The sequence below is a fragment of the Gossypium hirsutum genome, chromosome D01 (genome assembly GCF_007990345.1).
Source record: "Gossypium hirsutum isolate 1008001.06 chromosome D01, Gossypium_hirsutum_v2.1, whole genome shotgun sequence".
Classification (NCBI taxonomy): domain Eukaryota; kingdom Viridiplantae; phylum Streptophyta; class Magnoliopsida; order Malvales; family Malvaceae; genus Gossypium; species Gossypium hirsutum.
In genome coordinates this window covers 24,759,377-24,783,896 of record NC_053437.1, presented here as the reverse complement: position 1 = coordinate 24,783,896, position 24,520 = coordinate 24,759,377, and the positions used below count along the sequence as shown (strand labels likewise).

At 35.4% G+C, this 24,520-nt stretch overlaps 2 protein-coding genes across 2 annotated transcripts; both read right to left on the bottom strand.

Moving 5' to 3' along the window:
- Nucleotides 1-17,454: 17,454 nt before the first annotated feature.
- Nucleotides 17,455-17,940, bottom strand: LOC107921655 (uncharacterized). Its single transcript, XM_016851484.1, has one exon. It carries the CDS (start codon nucleotides 17,938-17,940, stop codon nucleotides 17,455-17,457), a length of 486 nt encoding a protein of 161 aa, XP_016706973.1.
- Nucleotides 17,941-20,097: 2,157 nt separating this feature from the next.
- LOC107921654 (uncharacterized) lies at nucleotides 20,098-22,442 on the bottom strand. The gene is made up of 3 exons (XM_016851483.1): nucleotides 22,347-22,442; nucleotides 20,591-22,274; nucleotides 20,098-20,249 (listed from the first exon to the last, which is right to left on the bottom strand). Exons 1-3 carry the CDS (start codon nucleotides 22,440-22,442, stop codon nucleotides 20,098-20,100), a joined length of 1,932 nt encoding a protein of 643 aa, XP_016706972.1.
- Nucleotides 22,443-24,520: the final 2,078 nt, after the last annotated feature.

The window sequence follows — 24,520 nt, the reverse complement described above, 5'->3', positions numbered from 1 at the left end:
TCCTCCCTTTTTATTTATTTGCAGATCCCTCTGAATTCGACTCATCTTTTGCTCCCTCGTCTTTGTTTTTGCATGAATCGCTTCGCTCCCTCTTTGATAGTGGACTCCATGGTTCAAATATGTAATCTAAAAACTCAGACACAAAAATAAACATGTCATTGTATATTTTCGTAAGAATGCTTTGCATTGAGTCACCCCGTATTTTTGAATATCTCTAGTAAGCTTGTTGCTTCCACTGCATATGTTGCATGATGTCCATCAACTTTAACAGCTCATCTCGAAGATCTGGGCGAGGCGATTGAGTCCTGAATATTGAAGTTGCGACGTCAGGTTTGGTTATTGGTTCCATTGGTTCTACCTTATCAAGGATTTCAGTTGACTGCATTGGTTCGATCTATGTGGGATCTTTTTTCTTCTTCTTCAGCATCCTCGCTCTCTTCAACCTGTTGTTGTAGAACAAAGTCTCTAGTTATTCAGTAAAGGTCCCAATCTGTGGTTGTGCACTGGCTATAACCTGTCTTCTTTACGTTTACAAGAATTTTAGCTTTCAAGCACAAAATTGTTATCATAAAGGGAAAGTAAGTTAGGCCAAAACGTCTAGCGGCATAATTTCGCATTTCTCTCAGGATGATTTTTCCTACATCAATGGTCTTTCCAGTTAAAATCAAGTATAATGAGACCATTCGCTCTATTGAAATTGTAGTCCCATGTGAAATGAGAATAAGACTGAATCGAATGAAGTAGAACCATACATTCGTTAGTGGTGTCAAATATTCTCTGCGACAAGTGTGAATTCCTTGCTTTGACATAGTCCACTTAGAACCTGAAACTGTAAGTTCCTCGAGAATTTCTGCAGATTTTCAGACTCAATATTGCTCATCAAGGAAGAATATTCGTAGTCTTCGAAATTAGGTAATTCAAAGAATTCATTAATAGCATTTGGGGTTATTGGTACATTGATTCCACGAACAAAGACTTCCGTCAATTCGCTTCAGGTTAAATTCACGTAAAATTCACGAACTAACTCCTCATTTGCACTAGTCCTTTTCTCACAAAATAACCCTCAATTGAGAGCTTTAGCAATTTGTCGAATGCGCGCCATGAAATCAATATAGTTGATTTCTTTCAGCGTAAAGCCTTTTTCTGGATGCATATATTGATTATTGAAAATGCTTTTGTATCTCGCTTTGGCTTCTTCATAGTGGAATTTGTTTTGCGATTCGTCAATTTGAGTAGAGGCACGAGTGCTCTTGAAATGCATGATTAACCTGAACATAAGATGCAAACAAATATTTTCTCAAAAATTTAATTAGTGTAAAATATTAATAATTCAATAAATTGAAAATTAATTAATTAAATAAAATTAAAATTTAAGAGAAAAATTTGTCTTACCACCTTTTTATAAAAATTAAGAACTCAAAGAAAATAAATATAAAGCAAAAGAGATTGGTTTAGGGATGGTTGTAGGGTGTCTTGATGGTGTGGTGCAACAAGTAAGGGTCTTGGTGTGAATAGCAAGGCATAGTGTGAGCACATGTGCGAACAGCAGGCGACACTGTCGGGTGAATAGCAGGGCTAGTGGGTTGGCGCACGCGAGCAGGTGCATGAGAGCAGGTCTGGCACGAACGGCAGTAGCGGCGTGAGCTGCTAGTGCGTGCAAGGGCAGCTGGCCAAATGGGGCTGTTGCTAGGCATGAGGGTGACGTGTAGAGCTGGGCGGTGTTGCGGCTAAAGAGTTCGGCACTAGGTGATTTGGTTCTTGGTGGGTTTTGGATGCTAGGATTGATGGAGGGATGATTGAAAAAAATGTAAAAGATGGGTGAAATTAAGTTAAAATTGAACAAAAAAAAACCAAAATGTAAAATTCCCAAATTCATAAATAATGACTTTTTAAAATAGTTCCCGGCAACGAGGCCAAAAAATTGGAATGACAGAAATGTGCAAGTGTACACAATCACAACAAGTAATAAAGTGACAAGTAAATGTCGAGTTATCGTACCCATAGGACTGTGAAAAGAATTATTTATGCATACAATTTTAAAAACACTTTGGTGAAGAAAAATATTTTGATTTGAAGAGGTGATTAAAAACTAGGATTTTAACTAAGTAAAATAAATAAAAATAAAATAAAAGTTCCAATGCACGATTTCAAAAGATGATTTTAATCAAGATGACATAATTCTGTTAGATTAATTACATTTCTTAACTTAGAACTATTAAACTCATGTTTATGTTGTTACGAATAAATTTATGGCAACTCGATAATTTGCTAACTTATGAACATACTTACCTACCAAAATCCATTTATCTCTTGACTATATCTCTATGTCAATTCAACTAATTAAACAAATTTTAATAATAAAATGTGTTAATGCACATACATACTTATGAAATTAAAATAATCTCTTGTACATATCTCTATGCCAATTCAAACAATTAATTCAATCACATAAGAACATAAAACATTATGTGAGGTAACAATGTATTTCTACCTTGAAACAGTTTAATCACAATAATCTTGCAATTTATGCAAGGCTAATGTATCATTAGATACCGTTGCTAATTTAACCCTATGCTAACTTAGATGATTAAACATGAACTAATTAAGTATCGTGTCAATTAATTGCAATTTCAGTCCGTTTAAATAATCAAGTAATTAGTTACCTTACAATCGTAATGCAAGAATAACTCAGTCATGGTTTTACTTAATCAAACATCTTACGAGATCTATAACAACACAAACACTATTTTAATAACTCAAGAAAATGAAATGCAATAAACCTAACATGAACTAAATTCAAGTCATATTAGTTAAATTAAACATATAAACATCACAAATATTCATAGACATGTTCATAACAACAACAATAAAATTAAAAGGATAAGGGACAAGAATCAAATCCGGTGTTTCTCAGAGGCTTGACTAGTTTGCTCTGCTCCTCCTTCTCTACTTGTTCTTGTTGAACCGAGGCTTCCAAAACCACTTTAATGCTACTCCAAATGATGGTTGAAGGACTCTTTTTCAAGAGGTGAAATCAGCAAAGGAATGGGGAAGGAAATGAAGAACAATAGAAGGAAATGAATAGAGAAAAGAGAGAGAAGTGAAGAAATGAATGGATTTGAGATGTGTTTGAAGTGAGCAGCAAATGAGGGTATTCATAGGTTGAGATGGCTACTAAAATTAGAAAAAATCAGCAGCCATAGAGTCCCCCCATGGCCAGCCACACATGTGGCAAGTTTGAAGGTTTCAAACTTAGTATTTTAAGGTAGGGGCAAATCTAGAAAGACATAAATAATTGAGGGGTTTGAATGCAATTTGAAGGAGTCTTCAAAGGCTATTTTGCAAGCCAAATAATTAGCCAAACAAGCTGATTGGGTCAGCATGTGGGATGGTTTTGGGTTGCCCAGTGCTTAGTTGGATCAATTTTCTCGGTTCAGCTCAGCTAGGCCACTTTTCATAATTATTTAATAATAATTTATTTAACCCAAATTAAAGTTAAAATTAGTTATATTATGAATTAATACACATAATTTTGACCTTATCAGTCTTAAAATTAATTTTCCTTGATGCTTCAAAATTGCTTCTCAATTTTGCGCTTCTAGTAGTGTCTACAGAGCTGTTTTTCGCCCTTTGTGCAAATCTGTTGAAAATAATAATAAAAAATCAAAATTTGATATAAAATTAATTAAAATTCAATATGTTCATAATTTGAGTGTAATATAATTATTATTTATTTTTCGACAAGAATTTTACCAAGACTACATGAATTTGAGTTAAAAAGGCATGAAAAAGTGTGTATATATCCGTGTTTCCAGTGTGTCCCTAGTAGGCTTTTAAAGGTTGCATTTCGAGAGTTACACGGGCTGAGACACAGTCGTGTGTCCCTACTTTGAATGTCTAGACGGCCTAAGACACGGGCGTGCCTCTCAGCCGTACGACCCCTACAGTTTTGAAATTTTTTATTTTTTCCTGAAAAATTATATATGTTTCCGATTTAGTCCCGACTTGTTTCTAATGTGCTTTTAGGGCCTCGAGGGCTCGTATAAGGGATAACATGTATGTTATTGATTGATTTTTTTATGATTGATGTAGTGAATTGAATGTTTAAAATTTTTTGATAGTTTTGAAGTGTAAACTCTAGTAATGCTCTGTAACCCTATTCTAGCGACGAATACGGGTTAGGGGTGTTACATGTACTACCATGACCATGAAAGAGTCTTTAGGGATTTCGTAAAAGTGCTCCCATCTATGGTATCAAACCAAAGGCCATATTTCCTGACATAGAATCATTGACAACTCAAATCCCTGTTCTTGAATAGACGTCTTTCCTTAAAGTTCTAAGAATAATTTTTCGATGTTCGAGTTTGGAAAATTAAAGGGGATTGTAGACCTAGATGGTTTGGGTTCATTAGTTCTCCTACATTTCCTTGGAGGAATATTCAATATTTTAAATCTATAATAGCTAACTTCAAGAAATAATCAATGAAACAGTAACACGAGATAAGAACCCTTAAACTTGATTTTTTTACTTCTAATTCCTCATGAAGATCGTGTTGATGTATCTCCTTTAACGCTTCACTTCAGTTCCTACACCACTTGAAATACCAAAACAAATGAAGATAGTGCAAAAATAAGGATTTAGTAGAAAAAAATGGATTTAAGGTTTGAAAGATTTTGGAAGGATTTTAGAAGGATTAAGAAGTTAAGATGGGTTTATATTTTGACTAAAAGTGTTTTTGGGTTTTAAAAATAAGGTATTTAAGGTTAAAACTAGGTAAAAATTAGGTGAAATGCCGGTGGGTTGCGTGCTGGATCGGGTTGACCCTGAAAAAATTACAGTAAAGTTACAACATTGGGGTTTCGTGTCACGAAACCCTTGGCAAGCTACCGATATTGTGACATCAAGATTCGATGTCCGTCACACTCTAAAATTTTTGAACCTAGGGTATTGACTGTTTGTCCCGACACAGCACCCCTATATCATGAAATCGAGATAAATTTATCGATTTTTTAAATCTGTGAACGATGTCGCAACATAAAGGTTTCATTTTGCGACACCGGCTTTGTTTTGGCCTCTAGACTCAATTTTCAAGGTGTTCAGTTTAATACTTAATTAGTTCAAACGAAATTAAATTCTACACTACTCATAATAATGCATAATATACATAAAGTCACAACATTGGGGTTCCGTGTCACGAAACCCTTGGCAAGCTACCGATATCGTGACATCAGGATTCGATGTCCGTCACACTCTAAAATTTTTGAACCTAGGGTATTGACTACTTTGTCCCGACACAGCACCCCTATATCATGAAATCGAGATAAATTTATCGATTTTTTAAATCTGTGAGTGATGTCGCAACATAGAGGTTTCGTTTTGCGACACTGGCTTTGTTTTGGCCTCTAGACTCAATTTTCAAGGTGTTCAGTTTAATACTTAATTAGTTCAAACGAAATTAAATTCTACAGTACTCATAATAATACATAATATACATAAAGTTTAATTCAATTTTAAAATTATTAAGTTTTGTTGCCGTGTTTATCCGTCAGCTCTATTATAGCACACATGGACACTCTTCCGCTTTCGTTTATGTCAGTATTTGTCCTGCATCCATCGTGCCACTCCACCTTCCTAATTTTTTCATGTTCTTTAAATTTACTCTTTCGACCTGCATTGATCATAGAAAACAACTTCACTGGCTCAAGGTAGATAGAGATTTTTACTGATATTTCAAACATTGCTTCCCTAATTTTCCCTATTTACCTCATTTTACTGGTGACCACATTTGAAAGTTTCTGTCTCACCACTGATCCTCATGGTCAACTCATTATTTTCTAAGTCAATGGTGGACCTTGATGTTGCCAAAAATGGTCTACCCAACAGAATGTGTATTTCATGGTCCTTTTCAAAATCTAAAATTATGAAGTCTACAAGGATGATAAAATTCTGCACTTTAACCAACACATATTCAAGTACTCCCTTTGGTTGTATTGAAGACTTGTTAACTAATTGTAGTGTAATATGTATGTTCTTAAGCTCCCTTTACCCGAATTTTTCATATATGGATAAGGGCATTAAATTAATACTGGCTCTTAAGTCACACAAAGCCTTACTAAAGTGAATGTCCCCTATCTCTATTGGGATTGTAAATCTCCACAAATCTTTTAAACTTGGGAGCATATGATATAATTGCACTACATATGGCGCTTGCATTAACTTGCTCTCGTGTTTTTATTTTCCTACACCGAGACATAATTCTTTTAAATACTTGGCGTATTTAGGAACTTTTTCAATTAAATCAATTAGAGGCAAGTTAACATTTAGAGATTTGAAGAAATTAAGAAAACTTACAAATTTTGCCTCATCCCGTCTTTGTCACATCCCAAAATTGGGCCTAGAAGTTTTGAGGGTAAATTGGGAATTTTGGCTTGAAGTAGGTTCAGAAAATTCTAAATTGTGGTAGACTAAAAATGTCTTTGTTTATAGCTTTTAGAAAATTAGATCAATTTTTAAAAATGAGTTTCAAAAGACCTTTGATTTTGAATAAGGATTGTTTTGTAAAAGATTTCAAAATAGGAGTAGTTATAAAGAAATTATACCAAAATTTTAAAAATACCTTATTTTCCCATCTATCTTCACAAAACATATGACAATTTTTTCCCTTTCACTTGTGTTGTTGTCCCTTGCATTCCCGAAGCCCTATTCATTGATTTTTTATTCCCAACCTTCATTCCTTTGATTTCTTTCATCCTCGTAATATTAAACCTCTTTAGAATTCCATAAAAACCATAAAAAAAACACCATAGATTTCTCTATTACTTAACTTTTGGGTTTTTGAATTTTTGAGCAAACACTTGATTCTTTTTCGACTAAGGTAATGCTTTGTTTTTCTATTGGTTTTTCATGATATCTATCCTTTTAAATTGAGTTTTTATCCATTGAATCGAAATATATGAATAAAAGTAAAAAAAATTAGGTTGTTAATGGTGAAATTCGAGATTTTGCATAAAAAAGATGTTTCAAAGTGTTTTTCAACTTTTTTTTGATGCGATTATAAGGTTTCTAAACTTTCCCTAAAGTTTTGTTAAGAGATTTTAAGGTTTTATTAAGTTTTCATGAAAAATGCCTATTTTACGTCGAAATTTCAAAACCATGAATTTGGGTAATTTTGTGTAGTTTGAAGGTTAAGAATTGTTCTTAGATTTATAATTAGATGATTGGAATCAATTATAGGCAATGATAATGAGTAAAGATTGAGATATTTAAGTTTCAAGTTTGCTATATCGAAAGTTTTGATTCCAAGAGGAACTAGCTTAGGCTTATGTTTTGGTTGTTTTAAGAGTTTCTATAGTTGAATTTTAATCATGATTATTGTGTGGTTAACTTCGGTGAAGATACAAAAGTGTTGGAGCCTTCGACGAGCAAGACGAAAGGAAAGAAGAGCTAGTTTGAGCTTTCGACCACTAGGCGAAAGCGTGAACAATAAGTGTTTGGAATTGCTATTAGTAGACACGATTCATAGTGTAATAACATGTTTTTCATTGAAATCAGAAAACTGGTTTCGGGACCACAAATTTGACAAGTAAATATTTATTTTATTATTTTAATGCTTATGGAATTTAGTAAGATCATATAAAAATTTCGTTAAGAAATTTTGACATTTGCATGCTTAATTTCGTGAAAATGACTAAATCGTACAAGGTGCAAAAGTAGAGTTCTAGTAGATAAAGCTATCAAATAGCTATGAAACTTTAAAGTGAAAGGACTTAGATGGTAAATAGACCATTTAAATTGGTAGTGGACAAAGATGGGCAAGGAATTAAGGTTTAATATAGTTTTAACTAAAGTTTAATAAAGTAACTTAATAAATAATTAAATATAAAATAGCCTAAAATGAAGATGTCATATTCTTTAGTGTGATGCTCCACTGAAACTAGGAAGAAAACCCTCCATTATTGCACATTGAACATTCGGCTAGCTCTCTCTTGCATGTAAGTGTGATTTTGTCCCATTTTTAATGATTTTTATGTTTTCGGGATCGTTGTAGCTTAAACTATCTAGCCCAGGGACTGATTTGCAAAATTGTTAAAGGATTAGGGTTTTTTCATAAGCATGTTTGTATTTTTTTTGAGGTTTAATGAAAGATTATGTGTCTTTGTTGTGAAATAAACAAGTTTTGTAAATTGATTTTTGATGAAAATGTCATTTAGGGATTTATTTGTAAAAGTAATAAAATATCATGGTTAAATTGTGAAATGATGATTTGTATGAGTTGATATAGGTTCATAACAAATCTGAATAGCATGAGTTAGGGATGGAAATGTTTAGATTTCAATTTTTGAGTTTAAGGACTAAATTGTGAAAAGTTAAATTATTAGGGGAAAATTTATAATTATGTATAAATATGGATTATGGATTGAATTGAATGTTTGAGATTGATTGAAATACTTAATTGAATATAATTATTTATTTAGATCAAAATAAATCTCAACCGAATCTAAACCGAGGAAAGGCAAAAATCACGGATTAGCTCGATCGTACTTTTACGCTCTAGTTGTCAATGTAAGTTCGTAGTATTTCAATACGTAATTGAATTTCTACTTGTATATTTTATATTATAGTTATGTAATTAAATGCTTATAGTTAATTAACCCTTGAATTGCACATATGTATCCCTATTTGTACTTTGGTACCCCTAAATTACACATATGTGCCCCTGTTTGGACTTCAGTACCCCTGAATTGCACATACGTGCCCCTATTTGTACTTCGATACCCCTAAATTACACATTTATGCCCCTGTTTGTTCTTCGAGACCCCTGAATTGCACATACGTGCCCTTGTTTACACTCTGGTAACCTTGAATTGAGTAAAATATGATCTGTATTCAATTGTTAATAAGTTTAATGATATACTATGTTCTTACTAAGCTCAATAAGCTTATTCATTTTTTTGAATAGTTTTGTAGATCATTGTTGGATGGATCAAATCTACGGCTCACACTATGATTTGATGTTGGTAGTCCTTGTGTTCCTAGGGTCGTGGCATGTATATGTGGCTGTATAGGTTGTAATGGTACATTATGGAAAAATACTAAACTAAGTTGTTAGGTACATTACTAAGATTGTAAATAGGTATCTTTTTGGTTTGGTTAGAATAATTTGAAAGTAAATATTTGTGGTTTGTTTTGGCTTGTAGGTGACTTAAGTTTTTATGCTTTATAAGGTCTTAATTATGGTATGCTTTGAGATGATATTGCAGTAGATGTATATGTTAGAATTATGGTCAATTATGCATAAGTTTTGTTGTATTTGCTTGGTTGTGATTGAGGTGTCTTTTGACATATTGGTTGGATGTATTTTTGGCCTATTGAATTGGTCTTATTATGCATGTTTTGGTATGTTTTTATGCTTTTATTATATGTGCATATTGCTTGTACGTACATTCCTAAATGGGTGAAAGAAATGACTTGATTTAGGCCAATTTCTTGTCCATACGGCCTAAGACATAGGCGTGTGTCATGCGACACAACCGTTTGTCCCTTGTAGGTTTTTAAGGTTGTAAGTCTGACAATTACACGGCCTAGCATACGACCTGGCACATGGGCATGTGGCTTGGTCGTCTAACCCAATACAGAGAGTTACATGGGTACAAACATGGGTTGGGACACAGTCGTGTATCCCTATTTTGAGTGTTACACGGGCGTGTGTCTCAGCCGTGTGAGTCACACAGCCTAGCCACACGACCATATGACCCCTGCAGTTTGAAGTTTTCTAACTTTTTATTCAATATTTCAAATGTTCTCGATTTAGTCCCAAATCATTTCTAAAGTGATTCTAAGGCCCCGAGGGCTTGAATAAGGGACGGTATACATGTATATTAATGGATTATGCTATGTTTATTAAAAATTTTGGAAATGAATGATTTTAGGTTGCATTTATTTGGTAATGCTTTGTAACCCTATTCCAGCGACGGATACGGGTTAAGGGTGTTACACATAGTGTTGATTGGGAGCTTAGGAATAACCTAAACCCCTATCCTAAGTTTTGAGTGTAAGCTTTCTATTTCCTTTGTTTTATTTTGGCAAATCATGTGATTATGTGAATAATTGTGGATTGATTATTATGTAAGCTTTCTATTTCTTTGTTTTATTTTGGCAAATTATGTGGTTATGTGAATAATTATGAATTGATTACTGTGATGCGATATTGTGATATGAGACAAGTGTGATGACTATTGCGAATTGTGTTCTATTGTTGACATGATATACATGCCAAATGGCAGTGATAATGATATGCTAATAATGCAAATATGCAACGGAAGTGAGTGGACTTTCATTAAGTACATATATGCTGAATTGTGAAATGTGATATTATTATGACAGGTAATATGAGAGAATAATTGTATGTGATATATTATGTACAGATTTTAATGCACACATATGTGGTTGTATATGTAATGGCTCAATGAGCATTACCGTGGCACTTAAAGTTCAATTAAATGTGAATTCGTTAAGCATACATTGTGTACAAGTTTGTGATGTAAATTCATGAATATGAACAGAGATGATATGCATTAAATCAGTAGTTAAAATTGTGTAATTGTGGATATTTTGGCCTTATGATCTCTTGAAACTGTTGGATATAGTTGGCATGCCATAGGATTGTGAGTACCCACCCTTGTGTTTTGTGATTTAGGCCCCGAGACAATTTGGAGAGATAAGGGAATGTGAGGAAAGCTCCATTCATCGAGATATGTTGGTGTGTCGGAGAGTGTTAGCTAAATGCTATGCTTTTGGGATATGTTTGACTCTACAAGTCAATTGGTGTGTTGGAGATCCGTGTAATAATGTGTGGTGATAGAGCCTACTTTTATGTTTCATAGTCTCATGTGCCAAATTATCTTTTAAATGTGATCTTATTTATTGTGATAATACGATGTGAGATGGATGCATGAACATGTAAATAGTATACTAAATAAGTCAATTTAAGTTTCATGAAAATTTTAGTATGTTCTCATGATAAATTGTGTATGTAATCCTGGTTTGGTTCATTTTCATTTAACTTGTGAATGCATGTGAACATATAAGCTAGACTTGTGAGTTATTAAAGCATGTATATGTTGTTTAGTCTTAGTGAATTATTATAAAATGAATTATATATATGAGTTTATTGTGATTGCATATGAGAGTATATGCTAGATTTATGAATTAATGAAGCATGAACATATAATTTTGACTCGATTAGAATATAGTTGTGAATGTGTTGTAGTATGCTCTTGTTTAACCTTTGATGTTGTGTTGTAATACCCCATATAAGGGCTAGGAGTTTTAGGGGTAATTTAGAAATTTTAGCCTTAGAGTGTTTAGAATTTTGTGACATGCTGTATCGATAATGTTTTCGACTATGGTTTTTAGAAAATTAAATCAATTTCTTAAAATGAGTTTTAAATACCTTTAATTTTGAAAATAGGATTGATTTGAAAAAGAGACAAAAATTAGAGTTTTTAATAGGGAATTAGACCAGATTTTTAGAATTCACCCTATATCTTCCCTCATCTAGTTTTATTTTCACGTTTTTTTCTTCTCCCTCATTCTTGTGTCATCCCTTGCTCTCCCTTACTCTCCCATTCGAATTTTGATTTTCGAACACTAATATTTTGATTCGTATCAATATCCAAGCCTTAAACCTCTATAAAATTTGAAGAACACCAAAAATACCATAGATTTCTCAATTGTTGAACTTTTTGGGATTTTTGGGTTTTCGATCAAACGCTCGGTTTGTCATCAACTAAGGTAACGATTCAATACTTAATTAGTTTTAAATGATATCTGATCTTTTAAACGGATTTTTTCACCATTGTTGAAACCATTTTTTTATTTTGAAAAAAACGGGGTGACTTTAAAACGAAAATGGAGTCGCCACCAATCCTTTTTATTTAAGTGTGACCAGATCACCTTATAATTCAATCATTTTAATAAAAGTTTAAATTTACTATAATGATAATTTTTTGGTATGCACAATCCAGAAAAACGAGTTCGGGAGTCGGTTAAGTATGAGGAAGGATTAGCACCCTCGTAACGCCCAAAATTGGTACCTAATTGATTAATTAAAGTCTTATTCTCGAAAAATTAAAAATTCGAAAAAGAATAAAAAATACGATCCCTTTTGTTAAAATCACTTAAAAATAAAAACGTATTTCACGTCCACTGAGAAAAAGAATTATACCCCGTTAGTTAGGATATAATCTTGAATCCCGAAATTGAAATATTCACCTAAAATTTTATTTTTTTAAAATTTTGATTATCTCGGTTTTAGAAAAGAAATCATATTCCGTAAGTTGAAACACGATCCTTTTTTAATTTTCGGGATAATTTTAAAAATATATTCTTTTGAAAAGTGGTTCGCATATTCGGATTTATCGAAAAATCGAAACCCCATAAGTTAATGAACGACTTCTCGAATTCTAAAAATATGAAATATTATCCTCAATTTTAAATTTTAATTTTTTACAAATTTAGGTAAAAAATGCAATATTCGAAACACCACATGAATAAAATGTTATATAATAAATATGATAACACCAATTTACGAAAATCATATAACGCACTACTTTAACATTGATAAAAAAAGGGTAATAAGATCAAAGCATGCACATAAAATAACTATACCAAAAAAACAAAACAAATAAATAAAATAAATAAATTCATAAATAATGAAAGGGAAAACAGTTTGTGAACATATTAAAAATAGAGAATCAAATTAGAACACAACAAGATTTAAATACACAATTTGGTATAAAATATATAAATAAATAAAATAATGAAAACTATAAAATAATAATAATAATAATAATAATAATAATAATAGTAACGAAGTTCAAGAATAAAAATAAAATAAAAACAAGATTCAACATAAAAATTATGGTGAAATAATAAAAATAAAAGAGTAAAAAAAACATAAAACACAACCCATAACAAGACAATATTAAATTGAAAAGTACAAGAGAATAAATAAATAAATATACAAATGAGTGTTGAGGAAAATAATTTATGAAATTAATTAAGTCAACATAAGAATAAACTAATTAAAAGACTATATTGAAATCAGAATAAAATTTGAGGCAAAATTCGTAATAAATTTAAAAATAAAATCGAAATAGGACTGAAATGAAAAGTACGTGAAGAAAAGGGGGCCTAATGGGAAATAAACCCATTTCCTTGACACGTGTCACTTCTTCAAGGATTAGCGCGCTAGGGATTAGATTGAAAATTGGAAAAACATGAGGCCCAATTTAAAAATAAAAGGAATAGTACGAAAAGGACTAAATTGAAACAAATCAAAAATGCAGAAGGGCTTGAAGAGCAAATATACCCTTTATTGAAAACACACGAATCCTCCAGAGCGGGTCGGGTCAATGCGCAAGTCAAGGGTAAAACAACGTCGTTTTGGGCATCAAAAGTCAAGCCCAAAACGATGTCGTTTTGGGGTGTCTATATAAGTAAAAAAAACCCTAAAAATCATTTGTAGCCCCCTTTTAAAAAAAACTCTCTTTTCTCTCAACTCTCTCTCAGCCCCTCCCCCTCCGGCCAACGTTCGGTCATCAGACCACCGCGACAGCTGCCGGCCGCCAGCGACGGCGCCGCCGCCCACAGTGGCCGAAAAATGAAAAGTCACCATTTTTTTGGTTTTCTTCAATCCTCGGACCCATGGAACGCTGATTTTCATCAGAATCGGCACCTCCTCCACAATAAAGGTATGATTTTTAACCTTTTTTTTCATTTTCTTTAAAATAAATAAAATAATAAATAAATAAATAAATAAGCCAAAATAAAAAAACTACCTTTATAAGACCGATATTTGACTTGTTTTTTTTCTGTTTTCTTTTTATTTCTTCCTCCTAAAAATAATGCATAGAATCGGGGCCTTTTATAGCTCTACATTTACATTGTGCTTGTGTTGGTATTGGACTCTCCTAGTCCGTTTTGCAGGCAGACGTGGCGGAGTGCTGGTTTAGAGTTGTGCGGCGGCTGGATGCTGTGCTGGAGGCTGCCCGATTTTGTTTGCTATTGGGTTTAGGTTATTTTGGGCTAGGGTTTGCACTGAGTATTGGGCGAATGACATTTAGGCCATTTGTTTATTATTGGGTTATAATTCTAGGCTTTCGATTTTTATATTTTTTTGTATTTGGTTTATTATTTTCTTTGTGAATGCAAGCCCGGGCTAATTGAGCCATTTACAGCTGCCCCTCTTTGCTCGTTGTCGTGTAACAAGAATGGAGCAAAGACTAAAGCCCAATTGTTCCCAGTCTTATTGAGCCTCGACTTCTTTAGTGCTTCTCTTCTTCAAGTAGCCTCGTTCTAACCCACTGCATCTTCAGGGGTATAGAAACTGGTGTTTTGATCCACTCCACTGTGACGATAGGGTGATAGGATTTCTTTCTTCTGTTTGCACCACTGCAACTTCAGGGGTATAAGATCTGCTTGCTTAGTCTGCTCCGCTACAACTTCAGGGAGATAAGACTAGATGCGATCTGCTCTCTTCAACTTCAGAGAGATAAGATCTATCATTTTAATCCGCTTCGCTACAACTTCAGGGAGATAGGATTATTGAATTTAATCTGCTCCACTGCAACTTCAGGGAGATAAGATACGTCATCTTCAATCTGCCCTACTGCAGCTTTAGGGGGATAAGAGCTGTTTGCTTAGTCTGCTCCGCTGCAACTTTAGGGAGATAAGACTAGATGCAATCTGCTCTCTGCAACTTCAGAGAGATAAGATCTGTTAGTTTAATTTGCTCCACTGCAACTTCAAGGAGATAGGATTATTGGTTTTAATTTGCTCCACTGCAACTTCAGGGAGATAAGATTTTCTATCTTCAATCTGCTCCACTGCTACTTCAGGGAGATAAGATTTGCTATCTTCAGTCCGCTCTACTGCAACTTTAGGGAGATGGGATTTGTATCTTCAATCCGCTCCACTGCAACTTTAGGGAGATAGGATTTGTATCTTCAATCCACTCCACTGCAACTTGAGGGAGATAGAATTTGTGGTTTCACCGATCTGTTTTCTGGGGAACATGACCTGTATAATTCATTTTATGAACCTAATTATGCCTAATGATTAAGATGTCATGATAAGAATGAATCAAATGGTTCTAACTAGATATGTATGAATGATATTTGCATGAATGCAGAATGTCATTTTTCGAGAATGATCATTCTCTATCGCTTAGATTGTCATTGCTCGAAGTTTATTAAGGTTTTGTCATTGACGTGCTACAACGCTTTCTTGCTCGGCTAGCGTCTCCAAAGAAACACTTAGTTTGATTTCCCCTACTGAAAACCTCAAAGTTTCATCGACTGGGATGCAAAATTTGTACCATCTTTCTCCCACTGTAACCCAAGGGTAGAAAATCTGGCATTTTCTCAAACCTCCCCTATCGCAGTCCAAGGATAAAGAATGTAAAGCTCTTTGGTCCTTTTCATCATTTGAATGCTTATGCACAAATGAAGAATTCTCTTCTCCAAGAGCAACCTCCTCCTATTATTCAGTGATTATTTCTTGCTTGTTCATTTAAACTTTGTTACCAACACGACATCTTGTCATTTTGTTCAATCAATATCTTGACAACAAAATTCGAAGGGATAGTATTAATTTAGACTTTTCCTTCTTAGATTTCTAAGTTTTGAACTTGGTGCATTCTAAACAATAGTCTTGTTTCATATTACTATATTATTTAGAAACTTCTAGAGTAATATGCAAAACCTCTTTTGTGAAAGTTTTATTAGTCCATTAATCATTATTCTAATGCAACATGCTTGCAAAAAGACTGAATAAGAAATGAATTGATTTGGGCATAGCTCGAAATGATTAAATTATCGAAGATGATAAAAAAATAGAAAAGGAATTGATTGAGAACAAGTATCTTGAAAAGAACAAAGTATTCCAAGAACGACAAAGAATAAAGTATTCCAAGAACAACAAGTAATACGAAGACCAGGTGCCCCAGATATCGCGGCTTGAACTTCTCTGTACAAACTTCTAAGAATTGTTTTGAGTTTGACATGTGTTTAGGAGATCTACAGAACTTTGTCGATGCCCCAAGATGTCGCCTACCCTTTCCTGTTGATTCAGGTATAGCAAGATCACCACATGCCCCATTCTGATCAAAATTTGAGCCGCCCTTTTCGGGTTTTCAACTCAAATCCCCTTTGGTCTCAAGGCGCCCTTTGTGGGCTTTTACCTTGGCCTCTCCTTTTTCTTTAGACTGAAAGCACCCTTTGCAGGTTTTCACCTTAGTCTCTTTTTAGGATTCAAAGCGCCCTTTGCGGGTTTTCACCTTGATCCCTCCTCCTTTTGGGCAAAGTACCTCTTGACTGCATCTGAGTTTACAGGGTTTGGCAAGTTTTTACCATCCATCTCACTCAAGATTAAAGATCCTCCGGAAAAGGCCGTCTTTACAACATATGAGCCTTCCCAATTTGGCATCCATTTTCCTCTAAAATCCTTTTGTATAGGAAGGATCTTTTTCAACACTAGGTCCCCCTCGTGGAATTCTCTTGGATGAACCTTTTTGTTGTAGGCCTGCATCATTCGCCTTTGATACATCTGACCGTGCTGAATAGCTTTTAGCCTTTTTCCTTCTATTAAATTTAACTGATCGTATCGAGCTTGGACCCATTCTGCTTCATCCAACTTTAACTCCGCCAATACCTGAAGAGAAAGGATTTCAATCTCAATAGGTAAAATTGCTTCCATTCCACAAACCAGAGAGAAAGGTGTTGCCCCGGTCGAAGTCCTGATAGACGTCCTATATGCAAAGAGAGCAAATGGTAATTTCTCATGCCAGTCTTTGTAAGTCTCAGTTATTTTCCCCACAATTTTCTTGATATTATTATTAGCTGCTTCTACCACGCCATTCATCTTTGGGCGATAGGGTGACGAGTTATGATGTTTGATCTTGAATTGAATGCAGACCTCCGCTATTGTGCTATTGTTCAAATTTAGCGTATTATCGGATATGATCCTCTCGGGCATTCCATATCGGCATATGATCTCATTTTTCAAGAATCTGCTAACTGTTGACTTCGTGACATTTGCATATGAAGCAGCTTCCACCCACTTGGTAAAGTAGTCAATAACCACAAAGATGAAACGATGCCCATTAGAATCTTTCGGTGAAATTGGCCCAATGACGTCTATACCCCACATAGAGAAAATTCATGGAGAAGTCATAACATGAAGAGGTGAAGGAGGTGCATGTATCTTATCACCATAAATTTGGCATTTATGGCACTTCTTAGCATAATTGATGCAATCTCTTTCCATAGTGGACCAGTAGTACCTAAATCTCATGATCTGCCTGGCCATTGTGAAACCATTTGCATGTGTTCCGCAGATACCCTCATGGACCTTTCCTAGAATTTTTCTAGCTTCCACTGCATCCACACATCTTAATAGTACCCGATCCCTCCTTTTTTGTATAGGATTTCCCCGTCTAGGACATAGTCAATGGCTATTCTTCTCAATGCTCTCTTATCATTCTCTGTCGCCTGATCTAAATACTCACAATTTTTCACATATTGCAATATATTCAGGTACCAAGGATGGTAATCTTTTTCCTCTTCCTCAATACTACAACAATGAGCTGGGGTTTCAAAAATACTCATTTGAATAGGTTTCATGTCCTCTAACTTGTTCACTTGGATCATAGAGGTTAGGGTGGCCAATGCGTCAGCCATCTGGTTTTCGTCTCGTAGTAGGTAACAGAAAGTGATGTCATTAAACTCGTCTATTAATTTAAGAACCATCTTTCGATAACTGATCAGTTTAGAGTCTCTTGTTTCCCACTCTCTTTTGAGTTGATATATCACCAATGCGGAATCCCCATACACTTTTAGCACTTTGATTTTACGTTCAATAGCTGCACGAATGCCCATAATGCATGCTTCATATTCTGCCATATTGTTCGTGCAATAAAAATCCAATTTGCTAGCAATAGGATTATGATCTCCGCTCGGAGATACCAAGACTACCCCAATTCCGTTACCCATATCATTTGAGGCTCCATCAAATTTTAGTTTCCACATATGATCTATTTGGGAATTTCCTTCAGTGGTTGCCACATACATCAAATCCTCATTTGGAAAATTAAAGTTCAAAGGCTCATAATCCTCTAAGGCTCTACTTGCTAGAAAGTCAGCTATTGCACTTCCTTTCACGGCCTTTTGACTCGCATACACTATGTCAAATTCAAAAAGCAAAATCTGCCATCTAGCCATTCTTCCGTTCAAAGCAGTCGACTCTATCATATACTTTAAAGGATCTAACTTTGATATTAACCAAGTCATGTGATACAACATGTATTGTCATAATCTCCGTGTTGTCCAAACCAAAGCACAACATAATTTCTCAATAAACGAGTACCTCGTTTCACAATCAGTGAATTTCTTGCAGAGATAGTATATTGCCCTTTCTTTCCTTCCTGCTTCATCATGTTGGCCTAACACACACCCTATGGAACTGTCTAACACCGTTAAATACAGTATTAATGGCTTATCTGAACTAGGTGGTGATAGCACTAGAGTATTGGACAAGTACTGTTTGATTTTGTCAAAATCCCTCCGACATTCCTCATCCCATACACCCGGATTATGTTTATTCAGAAGACGGAATATGGGGTCACATTTCTCAGTTAGTTGTGAAATGAACCGGGCAATGTAATTCAATCTTCCTAGAAAACCTCAAACTTCCTTCTCAGTGTGTGGTGGAGGCAAATCTCGTATTGCCTTGACTTTTTCTGGGTCGACCTCAATTCCTTTTTCACTGACTATGAAACCTAGCAATTTCTTTGATCTGGCTCCAAAGGTGCATTTTGTTGGATTAAGCTTGAGCTGAAACTTCCTCAGTCTCAGAAACAATTTTCTCAGAACTTGAACATGCTCCTCTTCAGTTTTGGATTTTGCAATCATATCATCGACATAAACCTCAATTTCCTTGTGCATCATGTCATGAAACAAGGTCACCATGGCTCTTTGATAAGTTGCTCCTTCATTCTTTAATCCAAAGAGCATCACTTTATAACAAAACGTTCCCCACAAAGTGATGAATGTGGTCTTTCCCTTATCTTCTGGATGCATCCTTATTTGATTGTATCCAGAAAAGCCATCCATGAAAGAAAATAGTGAATAGCTTGCCGTATTATCCACCAGAGTATCAATGTGAGGCAACGGGAAATTATTTTTTGGACTGGCCTTGTTCAAGTCCCTATAATCCACACACATTCGCATCTTCCCATATTTTTTAGGGATAGGGACAATGTTGTCTACCCATTCCGAATATTTGACCTCTTACAAGAACCCAGCATCGAATTACTTTTTGACTTCTTCTTTTATCTTTAACACAATATCGAGCCTCATTCTCTTGAGTTTTTGTTGAACTGGCCTATGATCTTTTATAGAAAGACGGTGAACCACAATATCAGTGCTTAACCTGGGCATATCTTGGTATGACCATGCGAAAACATCTTTGAATTCATGAAGTAATTCAATGAGGTCTTGTTTCGTCTTTACGGTAATGTCAGTTTCGATCTTTACCTCATTTCCTTCCTCTAGGCTCACCATTTCCAATGATTTTTTGTGAGGTAGGATTTGCTTATCCTCTGGTTCTATCATTCTCAACAAGTTCAGAGATACAACACAGTCTATGTCATCTTCAAAATCCTGAGATCCCTCTAAACACCTGTTTTGCTCAAAATGATATTCTGAACCTGAAGCAGTGTCATTCATATCATTGATACCCAAGGACCTATGATAGATATCAAAGAATATATAAAGAATGTATGAATTTATGAATAAATCTTTGTAAAATATGATTATGAATAAATAAAAGAATGATGTGGAAAAAAATCTAAAAGAATAAAAGAAAGAATAAAAGAATATTGGCTCAAACAAAAATGTATTTTATTAGAATAATGACGTTCAGACACAAGCCCATTTCACTAAGAAATTCCTATCATTTTTAGGATAAAAATAACAAGAATGTTCTGAACATTACTCTGGATAAGCTCTAAAAACTACAGGGATTTCCTCCGCAGTCTAATTGTTCAGCTCGCTCCCAGGTTCATAAGGGCGAATCCCTAACAAAGTCCCTTCTTCAGCGTAGTCTATGGCATTGATGTGGACATTTCCCAGAATTTCTTCAATACTTTCCTTTTTGGGCCTCCTTCGCTTGGGATGAATGAACCCCCCTGATACAAAGATCTTAGATATGTGGGGAAAAGTCATAGGCTCCCACTTAACTTCATTTCCACTCAGGTGTGCCCTTCTTCTCTCCTGCCTTTTTTCCATTTCCTTTCTCTTCTATTTTATGTCTGGTCTATAGCCTAAGCCAAAATGATCAAACTTGTCTTTCACATTGGTGCCTCAACTCCTCCTTGAAGATATCTTTCTAATCCTTTTCCCTATAAAGCCCCTCTTCCCACCATCAATTGAAGACCCATATTTGTAATCTTGGATATTTTTGGCATTGGAATTCTGGTACCCTCAGTAATAAATGTTGCATTCACGAACTCTAAGAATCAGAACGAACATTCCACTGCATCCTCATTGGTCTCCACATATGGTGCATCACAAGTTATTGACGTGATAATACCCTCTTCGGCATTTATTATCACCAACCGTCGATCTGATACTAATTTCAACTTCTGATGTAGTGATGAAGGTACAACCCCTGCCGAGTGTATCCAAGGCCATCCCAACAAACAGTTATATGAAGGCTTCATATCCATTACAAGGAAGTCCACCTCATAAGTAGTTGGGCCAATCAGCAATGGTATCTCAATCCTTCCCATAACCTTCCTTTCTGTTACATCAAATGCCCTCACTATATTCTGACATGTCTTCATATGTGAGCTATCCACAGGCAGTCTATTAAGAGTGGATAAGGGAAATATATTCAATACGGATCCATTATCAATCAAAACTCTCAACAATGTGTACCATTTGCACTGAGTAGTAATGTGCAAAGCCTTAGTGGACCCCATACCCCCAGACGGTATTTCATCATTATTGAAGAAAATAAAATTTTTGGCACTTATATTGTTGACCAACCGATCCAACTTGTTGATGGAAATATCATTAGCTACATATGTTTTGCTCAACACCTTTATTAACGCACTTCGATGAACCTTTAAACTCAAGAGCAAAGCTAACACAGATATGCGAGATGGTTGTTTATGCAGCTGTTCCACAACACTGTACTCACTGTGTTTCAAAAATTCCAAAAATTCTTTGGCTTCTTCTTCCTTTATTAGCTCATTAACCAATGGCTTAGATTCAACTGCCTTCTCCTTCTTTTGCTCTGTCATCAAAATTTTTCCTTCTGCCGGTTCTGCTCGGGCATTTATCAAATCGTAGCATTTCCCACTATGCATATAAGAACCCGCCTCTTCATTTCCTTTTGTAATACTGATCGAAGCTTCCCCTCCCGGGATTGTTACATTGCACTCATAATTCCAAGAGACCTTTTTACCTTCTTTATATGAAAAATTTATTGGTTTCTGAATCACGATTTTTGGCGTCACCTGTGTCCCTGCCTCGTTAATTTTAGGGCGCGAGATGATAATCATAGGATGATATACTTTTGGAATCCTCGTCATTGACTCTGACGCGCATATCCTTAATTTTTCCTCCGCTTCTTCATAAAACTCCATTTCTTTATTATCCATCATGATCTGGACCAGAACTCTGAACTCTTCACATCTTTGGATTTCGTGCCCCACCTCATAATGGAACTCACAATAATTTTTAATCTCACCCGCTTCATCGGAATCCGAGATGATTAACCCTCTTCCGGCCATCTCTTCCCAAACCCATTTCAAAAGGGTTTTCACTTCAACAATATTTTTCTGGACTCTTTTCCCTATATTTTCACTTATCATGTTTACCCCATTATCAGTATGATTGGGTAACGAATTTTCTACACCATATGCATCATTTACCTTGACAACGCCCATATCAATAAGCCTTTCAACAAGCTTCTTAAAAGCAGTACAATTTTCTATGGAATGCCCTGTAATTCCCGCATGGTAGTCACACTGTGCATTCACATCATACCATTTGGGATACGGAGGTTGTAAAGGGTTTAAGTAAAAAGGGGAAACAGCGTGTGCATCGAATAAATTCTGATACAGCTCCTTACATGACATTGGAATTGGTGTGAACTGGGGCTTCTTAGTACTTTGTCTCACACCAGATTCTTCTCTTGATGAACCCTGCTGATTAGCAACCACATTTCTTGACTAATTCACCGTAACTGCTTTGTTGTATGTATTCAAATTGTTCACTTCATTTTCCTTTTTCCTCAAGGCCGACCTTCTGTTACTTTCTCCAGCATCAATCTTTTCACTCTTAATAGCACTTTCAATCATTTCACCATTCATGACTATGTCAACAAAGCTTTTTGTGGCACTTCCTAACATATGTGTGATGAATGGGGCTTTCATTGTATTTATAAATAGCATTGTCATTTCTCTTTCCAGGAGCGGTGGTTGGACCTGGACAGCAACCTCCCTCCACCTTTGCGCGTATTGCCTAAAACTTTCATTTGACTTCTTTTCCATTTTTTGCAAAGTGATTCTATCAGGAACCATTTCTGCTACATGACTGTACTGCTTTATAAAAGCCTGTGCCAAATCTCTCCAGGAACCAATCCTGGTACGGCTCAATTGATTGTATCATTAAGACACTGCCCCTGTGAGGCTATCCTGGAAACAATGTATTAATAATTGGCCGTTATTGACATATCCAGTCATTCGCCTACAAAACATGGTGATGTGGGCTTTAGGACAACTGGTCCCATTATACTTCTCGAATTCTGGAATCTTGAACTTGTAAGGGAGCACCAAATCTGGGACCAAACTTAAACCCTTAGCATTAATCCCACGATATCTCTCAGTGCTTTCCATTGCCTTAAATTTCTGTTCAATCCACTTCCATTTTTCCTCTAATTGCTTTGGTAATTCTTTTTTTGTTTTTCTTTTTCGACTGCCTCATCAAAATCGGGGATAATAGGATTGACAGAGTTATTCTCGAGATTAGAGCCTGATCCGATTTGGAAATCCATTAGCCTCGCAACGTCGATTTGAAACTGTTGAGGCCCAATTGTGATAGAGGGCTTGCGCGGGTATACCTCATCTTGAGTCTGCACATGTGGAGGAGTAAAGCCTGGAGGATAGAGAGGTCCATCATCTTCTCCCTCCTCAACATTAGCCATAGGGCCCTTTCCTTTATCTTTTCCCTTAGCCAACAGTTGTGTTAATTGAGTCATTATGTTCCCTTGAGATTCCATCATCTTGTCCATCATATTCTGCTGAATCCTCTCGAGCTGCTCCTGCATTTGCTGCTAAAGTTGATCTTGCATTTTTTTTGGAACTGTTCGAGCCTTTCCAATCTTTGGTCCATATTTTTCGATTTTGCCCATGTACCGTAACGGTGTTTAATTGACTGGTTGGTTTCCAGGTTAACTGAGGAATGATTTTAATTAATTAGAACCTTTTAATAGTTTTTAATGCATACAATGCATTGCATGAAATGACTACAAAAAGGCGTCAATTCTAATTCAACTTTATTCAGAAAACTTTATTAGAAAATACATTTCTTTACATAAAATGAACTACAAATAAGGATTTTCCCTAATACTCAAGACCTTGATCCTCCTAAGTAACGAGGCCAACTTCTGTCCCCGATCTGATTCCAACTCATACTTCACAATCAACGTATTAGCCTGTATTGCCAAAGTTTGCAGGTAATCTGCTATCTCTCGAATCTGAACCACAGCTTTTCCCATAATATGATCCCTGTTTCTAACTTGATTTTGAAAGTAATGAAGTTGCTCAGTCTGACGACTCTAATTTGCTTCCAGGTTCTCTATTCGGACCTCACAATTTCGCAATGTTGTTTCTAACTCTTCTATTCTGCTCTTCATCTCTTCAATCTTGCTTAAACTTGCATTCAACTCTATTAGCCTGTATTGCCAAAGTTTGCTGGTAATCTGCTACCTCTCGAATCTGAACCACAGCTTTTCCCATAATATGATCCCTGTTTCTAACTTGATTTTGAAAGTAATGAAGTTGCTCAGTCTGACGACTCTAATTTGCTTCCAGGTTCTCTATTCGGACCTTACAATTTCGCAATGTTGTTTCTAACTCTTCTATTCTGCTCTTCATCTTTTCAATCTTGCTTAAACTTGCTTTCAACTCTAATACAGAATTCTGACTTCTATATTGACGAAGAGATCTTTCCAACTCACCCACTCTGTTTTTTAGTTCACCTTTTTCTCTTTGGTTCTCTAACAAGCTTTCTTCTAATACATTATTTCGTGCTTAACCCTCTTGGAGTTTCCTTTCCCATTTGTCTGAATTGTTTCTTTCTTCTCGAATCTCTTCACGCTACTGCTCTGAAGTCTTTCCAAGCCCATCAGTCCTCATTGACAGTCGCAGCTTCTTATAATCCATATTCA